We start from the raw sequence: 11,212 nt of genomic DNA on the forward strand, positions 1-11,212 counted from the left end.
ATTTAAAACTTACCGATATCCATTCTTCAGATAAGGTGGTAGGACCGCATCCCACGACAAAAAATATTATTAAATCCTACCCTCCCCGAAAAGAAAGTTAGCAATTTTATATAATATGTGTAGATATCCTATAGGTATTCCAATGCAAGCCCAAATACACTCGCGATAATCAAATTAATTTATCTTATTAATTAATCAATTACTTTTCTTATACACATATTTCACAACCTATGTACCTTAGGTCATTCCCGCCACATTCAAGGAATACCCAACCTTACATTCCCGCATTACACTTAAGGAATACAACTAACCCGCAGCGCTTAATACCTTAGTTCCTCTATAGGGTAGTCCAAACAATCTGGTCATTCATGGCACATTCAATGAATACCCCTATATAACGCTAACGGGCCATTTATGACACATTCAATAAATGCCCACCTAACATATGACATCATCAGTCATAAAACTCAAATCCAAAACTTGAGGCATGAAGAATTCTAAAAGAGTGCGGTAAATTTATTTTCGCATTATTGAACTTTATTTTATATATCATTTCAGAGAACGAATGAGTATCTTGATAACTGTATTTTTTTTTGGTTTACGCGTTATTAATTTCCTGGATGTCTAAGTGTTATAACGTTGCATATCATAAAATACTGCAAAATCACATATAGTTAATACACATACACACGTATATATAGAGGTCTTAGCCTAAAGCCAAGCATGCTAATAGCCCTAGACCTATCTTAATAACCCAAATCATAATCCGAGTTAAAAGGTCAAATTGGGTCAACTGGTCAAAGTCAACCCTAATCAAAGTCAAACTGTCGTTTCCAAGTTCAACAGGTTCAGGATCATAGCCATGGTTCATAGCTAAGGTCAATGTGCATGGCTCAAGGGCTCATGACTAAGGTAATGGTTCGGACCCAACTGGCCAAGCCCAAAACTTAGAACCCGAAAGTCTAAAAGTTGGAAGACCCAAATAGATCCATTTTAAGTCCTATGGACTGGCCCCAAGCAATATTAGAAACGGGCCTAAAACACAACTGAGTTCGGCCCGAAAACAAACAAAGAAAACTGTCCCAAAACTTAACTTAAACTGGGCCCAAACTAAACTTAATTAAACTGATCCAAAAATACAAATGGGTTCGGCCCACAATTTAAAATAGAATCCGGGCCCAAACAAAACAATCTAAACCGGCCCAAAACAATCTAAACTAACAAAGGCCCAACAAAAGGCCCAACTAAGATGAACAGTGTCATCTTCTTCCTCCAGCAGCTCCACCACCAGCAGCTCACGCGCCGCCACCATCTCACCTCTCCATCAAGTCGGTTCGACTCCTTATGAAAAACCAAAGCACTTTCATAAAACCAAAAACTCGATTTACTCACATCACTCACTTCCCCAACTGGATCTACAATCTCGGACCGCCATTAATGGCTTCCCCAACCTTTCAACCGCCCCCATCCACATTCCAACATCAAACAAACATCAAATCCAAACAAAACAGTTCAAACGATTTTTAAAAACGCATAACCCCAAGTTCCAGTATCACAGTAATGGCAGTAACGCCATTAACAAGTCTTGGGAGCTTCCACCGAGCTTCCCAGCACCCATTCGACAGCCTCATACCCACGCCTCAACCCCCTTACTACCCAAACTTCAATCAACACAAAAAAACAACAACCACCGTTCACCTAACTTTTACTGTCGATTTTTTTTCTTAAGGCCGCCATTAACGGTTATCCCAAGCTCCCAACAGAGTTTCAAAAATACAGTTTAACCAATTTTCAACAGTATGAGCAGGACAAAATATCGTCTCAACAGTATGAACAGTAGGAGTTTCAAAACAGGACGAAAGCTAATAACCAAATAATGAACCGAAAATATGAGCATAAACTTTATAACAGTATACGCCGGTACACGGAAAACTATAATTCTGTGAAATAGCAAAAATAGCTACTCACCTTAACTAACAGCTCGACGAATTTTCCTAGCCGAATCGTCGTGCTCCACCTCTCCAGCAAACCAACTTTTTTCTCTGTCTCCAATTTTTATATTTTATTATCTTCAAAACCCTATTCTCAGAACAATGTGTTTATATCTTGGGTCCAAACCCAAGCCCAACACCGACTTCGGCCCAAAACCAAAGCTTCCCACGATCCCGAGTCCAATCCGACAAATTTTAAAATAAATAATTAAATTAATTAATTAAATAAAAATAAAAAAAAATACAAAAGGCACAGGCGCTTCTCCGTTGCTCACGCCGCCATTAACGGCCTCCGAAGCCGACAGTTCAACAAAGACAATATCACAAGAATACGGTTTGGCGGTTCTATATCAAATCCGAAGTTTCTCTAGAGTTTTAACAACTTCGACGACACGACGATAGAATAAAACAAGACAATGAAGCAAAGATAAAAACATTAGACAAGATAACCGATATATGTAAACTATAAATCCGGTGAAATAACAAAATAGCTACTCACCTTTAGCGCGCTCCGATTATCCACCAGCTACCAGAAAAAACCTTCCTTTCCTTCCTTCAGTAAAACTCTCATTTTTTCTAAAACCCTCACTGTGTTTTTTTTTCCTAAAAACTCTACGTGAGAAAACATCCCCGAAAAACAAGGACAACACTTATCTATTTATCGGCTTTTATCCGTATCTGATAGTTATCTATATCTATTCATTTTATCTAGTTTAATTATTATTATTATTAGGATAAAATAAAAGAATAAAACACGGGGTGTTATATGGTCAAAACCATCTTTTATGATTCATGTGATGGTTATGAAAGAATGCTTCATGAAAGCTCTTGAAGGTGGAGAAAATTCCCCTTGCATTCTCGTATTCAAAAAGATAACTTTATAAAGTGAATCTCCTATGGGAATTTTTCCCATCTGAAATCAAACAGACCCATGCATCATTCTGGTTGCCGGGAAAGTCTTGAAGATAAAAACTCTTCTGTGGTTTCATTTTTGTTGGTTCTCCAGGGTCATTGAGATATTCCTATTTTCTTTCAAGTTGGAATGTGGTTTGCACTTTACATATCCTTCGCCCAACTCATACAACATTCATACAAGAGGACAAATACTTGACCCCACTGTATTATTAAAAGATTCGACCTACAAGCACTGGCATTTCTGAGCCAAAGGATCAACTTTGCACCATAGCAAATATCTATATTGATTCTGTTATCCCTTTCACTATGAAAGAAGACAGTACATGATATGTATACTGTTCTCTTTGCAGTTACTCCTCTCCCTCTCTCTTTGCTTTAATTTAAAGCTGGTGCTAGGTACTTTGGTAATTTAGGGAAGGTATTCTAATCTCAGATGATTGGGATATGAAATTCCCTTTTTTCAAATGGGAAACACTCAAACAAAACATGATCTTTGATATATTCCGCCAAAAAAGGCATTGCATAGTGCATACAATACCTTGCAGGAGTTCTATCTACAATTTTGGACTTTAGATGCTCAAGAGCTGTCGTAACTCTTACGAATGCATGGTTTCACAAACTTGTTAATAACCTTTCCACTTCATATGAATTTCAAAATCACAAGGAATTGAGTTAAAATCTAATCTCTGATCATTTTACAGTTTACACAAATTACTTGCGAGCCAAACTGTATTGGCCAGTGTACAACAATTGAACAATAGGATGAAGAGTTGTACAGAAAACACAAACTCCAGAAATGAAAAAAACTCCACACACCCCTCACCCACTTCACTCCTATTACAGATTCATACACAAGCCTCAATTCTAGGCTCAAAAGAGAAGGCAGACATGAACTCCTTAGCCTTCCCATCGACACAATATTTCGGCAATTCAATCCACTCATTGGTCACTAAATCACATAGAACATAGGTCCCAAACTCGCCAGAGTTCACACATATCATTACTTGATCTCCAGAACCTACACAGTTAATATCTGCCTTCTTTCCATAGAACTCGTGTGACATCGAAGGAGGCATTGCTGCTACCTGAAGCCAAGATTTTTCAACCTCAGAGAACTTCCAGACCCTAAGGCTTGCAGTTTCTAGGAACTCCGATAAGACTACCACTAGTAATTCACCTGTACACTCAACTACATCTATAGAGTACTCGAGAAAGACTGGCAAAAGCCGTGGGTACTCTAGGAAGCATTTCTGAACAAGATTACATGCCACAATCGTCCCCTGACGAGCTAAGGAAATTAATAAATTCTTCACCATCTTTGACAGTTATAACAGATGAATATTGCTTTGAAGGGCTTCTCTGCATGTTAGTTGTCACCACATCTCCAGCTTTACTAAGAAAGTATAATGTATCATCTCCACAATCATCAGGCTCCAACAAGTCATTGCTCTTCCTCCTTAGCATAATTTCTTCTCCCCAGCAGCCTTTCCCTGACTCGAAGATATTGATGGATAGGTTTGGAAGTTCGCCAAAAACTAATACAAGCTTGTACGAGGAGTTCTCAGAAGATGAACTCATTGCAATGGCATGAAGGGCTTGACTTTGGGTAATTGGATCAAGTGGCGGGAGTTCTCGACAGGCACCTGTGACTGGGTTGGTAACAACAAAATCACCACAACTGTTGCGAAAACAGATCAAACCCCCAGAAGCTGCAACTGGGATTGAATTGCAGTTGGGATTTTCTTGGCCTAGAAGTGGACAGTTGAGATTTTTCCAGCTTTTCTCAGCAGTGTCGAAGACAATTGATTGGTTGAAATGGGGATTGACCATAAAGAACCAAGGATCCCTGGAAGGAACTTGAGAGCAGGCAAGTCGGAAAGAAGAGGAGGATGCCACAGACTTCCATCTTTTGCACACTGAACGCAACCGGAAAAAACTCGAGGTTGGTAGCCATGAAAGCACTCTCTCAAGCACATCTTCATTAAGCTCATCCAAGGTGAAACCAAAGTCCCCATCACCTTCTTGTTGCAGTTTTCTCTTCCTGGTTTTCTTTGAAACACAACTCTGATCTTGCTCCATGGAATTAGAATATGTGATGATAGCTGCAAGACTAGAGGGAAATGGTGTTATTATCAAAAAGGAATCTTTGTATTCTTGTCTAGTTGTCTGTCATTAGAATCACGGAAAGTAAAAGAATGCTTGGAGATCAAATCAAACACACAGATTAGAAGATATGAAAACAAAGAAAATTACAAAAGGAAACCTCGTGATGCCTAAAAAGAATATCATGTTTTGCAGGCCAATTTGCAGTAACAGGTCTATGTACAAATATAATTATTATAAAGCTGAAAAATAAAGGTGCTCTTCTGTTAAAACAGTTTTTACTTTCACAAGATGAAATGACTAAACACTGGGAATAAAGGAGAGAAGGAAAATTCAGTAACCTCACAAGATAATAAAAATATAGAAGAGTCCAATTCAAACTCATAGAAGGTACATAATTCTTGAATATAACCTATGTTCACCACATTGTTTAAAATTCCATTAGCAATAAAAATGGTTGCTTAAAATTTAGTGAAGTTTATTGAGAAAATGACAAAAGTGTAAAGGGCCAAACCCATTTTCTCAAAAAGATAAGAAGGAAACAAAAACTGCACCAGAGTCCACAAACACTCAAGGTAAAATCAAATCTTCATTTTTACATTAAACAATTTCCTATTTCTTTCTTGATACCACATGAAACAAACTAGGCCAAATCTTTTTCCAGTGAGTGAGAACTACAAGACAACATTTTAACCAATTACTTCAACCTTTACTCACAAAAGACAACAACATGTTCAAGAACCCAATTCTTCTTCATACTAAATGAAAAAAAAACACATGCCCAAATTGTTACACTTCAACAAAGTAGTCAAAATGACATGTTAGAAACCCAATTCTTCTTTATGAACTCTATAAACAGACAAACATACATTAAAAATCATATCTTTAAGCCAAAAAACCGAACCCCTTTTGCTCAAATGACTTAACACTTCTAAGTTACTTGAACAAAGTAGTAAAAAACAACAAAACTGAACTAAAACAAACACTACCAACTTAACCAAAATGTTTCAAACATGCTTCATTTAGTAGTGAAACAAAACAAGAAACACAAACCTGAAAGTTGAAGCTACAGAGCTTGAATGAAGATAGAAGGTGAAATGCACACTTGCACACTTGAACTTGCTTTTACAAAGAAGGCATTGTGATGATATATATATATATATATATATATATATATATATATCGAGAGAGAGAGAGAGAGAGAGAGAAGGGGATGGGTGGGAAGCTTCCTGAGAAGCTCTTTTTGTTCGCGTTGACACTAACAGAGAGAGAGAGAGTGAAAGATAAAGAGAGTGAAAAATTGGAGAAAAAAAGATAAAGCTATCTCTCTCTCTTGTGTGGGTGGAAAATGGATCCGAATCTAAATTTGATTCGGGTCCGGGTTGTGGAAAGTCCATGTGCCTACTCAGTGATAGTGACTGGTCCGAAGTAGCCTCTGATTGTAGTCTGGTGCACAAGGTATCGAAGAAAGTGCTTTGACAAATGACAACTAATACAAATTATTTTTTCTTTTTCTTTTTTAATTAACTGTTGTAATTTATTTGATATTATAAATTTGTAATCTAATCCACGTCGTTTTATAGTTAATGACAAAAATGTCCATTTCTATAACTAGGCATCATTTTCTCGGAGGGCTTTAGCCTTGAGCTTAAATCAACACTGAAAAAAATCATGTATGGGCAACGATAGGATCATATATTTTCTCTTATTATAACGAATGAACTTTCCACTATATGAAAGCTAGTGATAGATCCAAAGTAGGGTAGGAAATACATCAAATACCACATATCAAACCATACTGATTTTTGTCGATTTGGAGGGCAGCCAGGCCATATATGCTTAATGCTTTTAAACCTTATTGGTGTATGTTTAACGTACAGCGTTTCTATTTAACACAAAAAACAAACATCCTTCTAAGTTCTAACTTCTAAGTGAGGTACTGAGTTATCTATTACTTAATTATCAATACAACGTTGAATTATATAGTCATCTTGACATCCTTCTTACATCAATATATATATCAAGTGCATTTTTGTTGACATAAACCCAAATTGTTGTCAAGGAGAGTCCATGAAAGTGTCGGCTTCAAGGATGTCGATTCCTGTATGGTTAACATCATTTTCCAAGAGAAATTTAATCCTTTAATCATTGATTCTGATTTGATTGAGGAACAAAACACCACTGAAGGCCAAATTGAAGTCACATAGTAAGAATTGTGACTCCACTAATAGGCTAGTGGCTCTACATATACAGAAGACATTTGTTCTTCCTTTTTCCTTCCAATAAATATTAACAAAACAAAGTTACACTGACATTTGCGTTGTTATTATTACGTGCAGATGCTTGAAAATTCAACAAGTTAAAAACCCGCAAGTTCGACAATTTTGTAAACATTGTCAAAAATTGTGGGAGAAAAAAAAAGCGATCTTGACGCCGCTTTCAGTTCTTGCATGATGACACGAAGGCGTGACGGCGCTCAGTTGGTTTATGACAAGTTCGATTGATATTGGTGTTTCTATAAAAAGGAAGACTCTATTTTTAAAATACACATAATTTTGTGTACTCGAACAATAAATTTTTCTTCTCCTGTGGACATAGGTTGCCGCATTGGCGCCGAACTACTATAAATTATTGTGTTTTGTCGTTTTAATTAGTTGTTTAATTTTACAAAAATTTGTCCGTATTTTCGAAAAAAACATTTTTTTTTTTTTAAATTCAAAAGTTTTAATAGAATTTGTGTAATTATTAGTCTCTACTATATAGTATAATTGCCGCAACCTTTACAGAATTCTGAAGAGAAAAAGAAATTCAATTTTTTATTTCAACATTATAACAAGAAAAAAGTAACCGAATCTAAGTACTAAATTATTTCTTCCTATCACCCTACTATGTAGAATCAAACGTAGAAAGAGAAACAAAAATATATACATTGAAAAAGAAAGAAAAACAAATAGAAAATGAATGCATGTTTAACTAGATTAGTAATTAGTGGTTATACTTGCATGTCAAAGCGAAAGAAAGAGATAGAAGGGGAGCAGCTGACCTTTGTAAAGCAAAAGCAAACTAAGCTCCCCTCGTTGAGGAATCTCTGTAGAAAAAAAACACATAACACACACACTTGGTGCAGAGTTTTGCTTTTGTTCTCTTTTGCTTTTGCATAAGTCAATGGCAACAGAACAATCCCCTAAACAAAGAGAAAATAGTAATAAAATAAGTGAAGAAAACAAGTGCAAAAGCCGTTAATTCCGACCTCTTTTCTTGTGTTGGTTCAGATGTGATGCTAATGCTCCTCCCTCTCATTGCAGAGATCTCTATGTCCACTATTGTCAGTATTTGCTTTTTTATTTTTGTTAACAAAACAATTTTACCATCTCATTAGCTTAGCTGTTTTTTCTGTTTTCTTTTCTTTTTCTCTCTCTTTCCTTTCTTTTTAGTCACCAATCTCCGTCCGATATTCTGATAAAAAATCTCAAGCTATATTAGAAAAAGGAGAAAAATAAGGGAAAAAAATGACTGTAATAACATTATCTTTGTATTTCATATTTTCATGTTAACAATGTCACTGATGATGTACAAGTAAGACTAATTCTATTTGAACGATGATGCAAGCCTAAGTACTTGTTTACAAAAATTCTAAGGTGACTACCAAACCGATTCATGATTCGACAAACTCTAAACATTCTTATAAAAAAAAAGACATACTTAACATTGGACGGAATTCCTAGATTCCATTTAAAATCACAAACTCCAGTGCCGAGAACTCAATAGTCATTTTAAAGTTAAGGGAGGGTGAATTAGTCAACGAATAAGCTCACGTGTAACGAACCGTGAGAAAAAAAGACAAGCACGCTTGTAAAAGAATTCGCACGTTGGTGTGTTGGTCTTCTCAAAGCAAAAGCCTCATAGTCTCAGACACACGTGTAACTGTGGAAGCAATTCTTAATGACCAAACTATCCTCGTGTTATATTTCTACGCAGAACTCGTCGTGTCTAACCTCTTAAAGTTGGCACTTGGTACAATAAAGATTTTTCATCGTTTTTTTTGTCTACATTTTTTTTCCTCGTTAGATAGTTGTTAGTTGTTACTATGAAGTGTATACTTAATAATTAAAATAAGGTTTACAAAATTTGGAACTGTAGCTTTGTGCAGCTTTGGCACAAGCAAGCTGTAAAAGTAAAATGTGGGCAGAGTCTGTTCACATTTCACATACGGTAGAGGCGCATAATCTAATGTCCAGTGGTCCACTTCACCTAAAAGATCTCCCATAATGTTTGACTTCAGACATCATCTTACATCCAAGGCATAATTATTTGGATACGACAGGCTAGCGTAAAGTCATTGCTTGAATTGACTTATGTCCGTGACTCATGAGTACTCATTAGCATATACTACTGTCTATTTGGGCCTCCAACCCAGTCCAAATTGATTCCACAGTGAGGACTCTCCTGTAACTCAAAGTCTCAAACTGCGTGAAGAGTACTATACTACTATCCAACATTTCTAAGTTTGTAAGTCGGGTTAAAAGGTATTCACAAGTTTGAACTTAGTTTCCAGCAAAAAAGAGAGACAAGGTTACAAAAGAATTTAACCATGTCTCTAAGAATTCCATGAAAGGGAAATAGTTTTCTTTAACTCATCAAATAAAACATTAAAGATGGAAGTGACTATAACCAAATAATAAAAAAAATTAAAGGAAAGCAAATTAAAGCATATAACAGTCATGCCCCATTAGACTTTATTTTCAGTATTTTTTTTATACAATTCTTGCATGGACTTATGGTAGCTTTAGCGTCAGGAATACGTTTGTTTGGTCTCTAGAGAATAGGGATTTCTTTAAAAAGCCATAAAAGAGGCAACATTCTTCACACGTGAAAGGATATTGTGCCCTACTAGTGTATCCATATTCTTTGTTTTATGGGGGCTTTAGAAGTTTGGATAGGAAAACCCTTTTCACTTTTCTTCATGGGTAATGTCTAGTGCATCATTAAATTACTTGGGTTTTAGCATATGCACTGTCGTATAGAAGGGTTGGAAAGCCCATTAACCACTCTGTTGTTAGGCCTGAGTTAAGCATTTAGAAGGCCCTTGATATCGTTAATTGGGCCGTAACAATCTCAATGTTACACTTCCATTCTTTCCACAACCTTTCCTACGAGACTTCAGCGTCGATTTTGGCTTAGTTATGTCAATGGCGAGTAATGTAAGTCCTGTGACCTTCATTCTACAGCCCTTGGATTCGCATAGTTCTGGATATATGCAATTGAGAATTTATAGTAAATTTGTGTTTTCTAGTTTTAGCTGGTTAAGACGGTACTTTAATAGGGAGGCTCACGATCTTGCTCGATGGGCTGCTAGTAAGGCAGATATGAGTTCTCTACCTGCTGTACAAACTTTAATTGTACTAGCAAGATGCACGTGCTATGCACGCGATGTTAAACAAAACTTGCCGAAAAGTGTAAACATAATTAAGTGAGCACACTTACAATTGACATTATGTCTGAGCAGACACACTAGCAGCCGTTTAAATTTTGAATTGAATAGAACTTTATTCCTATTTGATTTCCAGACATAACTAAGTAATAAACTGTTAAGTATAGCTCCAAATAACATGTACTTTGAGCCTCTCATTCTAGCAAGTGCACGTTGCAAACGACAAAGATAAAAGGTTAGTGCATCAAAAGCATCTATGTAGTCATTATCTAACCCTTAGGTAAATTGGGCACGCTCGAGGAGCCTGAACTGGAGAGGTAGTATTGAGTAATTACTTCTATTTAACCGATGACATTAGTTCTGGTATTTCACAATGTCGGTTGGCATGATGACATGTCCTATAGAACGTAGACAACGAAAACTTAATTTAGTCACGAAACAAATTTACTTTTGGAACCCTCTAATTTATTCGTGGTGAACTTAACCATATTGGTTGGGTACTTGGGTTATGGGTCTCTAACTTGGTGCTTCAAGCATTCAAATAGTGATAATAGGCCTTGGTCAATTTTATGTTAGCAAATTGGGTTATCACAGAATCAGATCAGCACCTCACAAGGAAGAGATCAATATGAATGTAATGGCCTCATGGGACAGAACATAGATTAATTCACATTGGAATGAGTTTAACGATTCACATTTACGTAAACTACAATTGGATAGGTTACACTACATAAATCCCATAATTGACTCCTATGAGGATCTTGCTAAGGCA

The 11,212-nt window shown here is 36.4% G+C and overlaps 1 protein-coding gene across 1 annotated transcript; it reads right to left on the bottom strand.

The window, feature by feature from the left end:
* Positions 1–3,516: 3,516 nt before the first annotated feature.
* On the bottom strand, positions 3,517–6,232 carry LOC147512591 (F-box only protein 13-like). Its single transcript, XM_086595623.1, is given in 3 exon segments — positions 3,517–4,189; positions 4,191–5,016; positions 6,063–6,232. Coding segments are annotated over 2 exon segments (1,233 nt in total). The 5' UTR covers positions 4,986–5,016; positions 6,063–6,232; the 3' UTR covers positions 3,517–3,751.
* Between the last annotated feature and the right edge of the window lie 4,980 nt (positions 6,233–11,212).

The sequence above is a fragment of the Coptis chinensis genome, chromosome 3, assembly GCF_015680905.1.
Source record: "Coptis chinensis isolate HL-2020 chromosome 3, ASM1568090v1, whole genome shotgun sequence".
In the NCBI taxonomy this organism is placed as follows: domain Eukaryota; kingdom Viridiplantae; phylum Streptophyta; class Magnoliopsida; order Ranunculales; family Ranunculaceae; genus Coptis; species Coptis chinensis.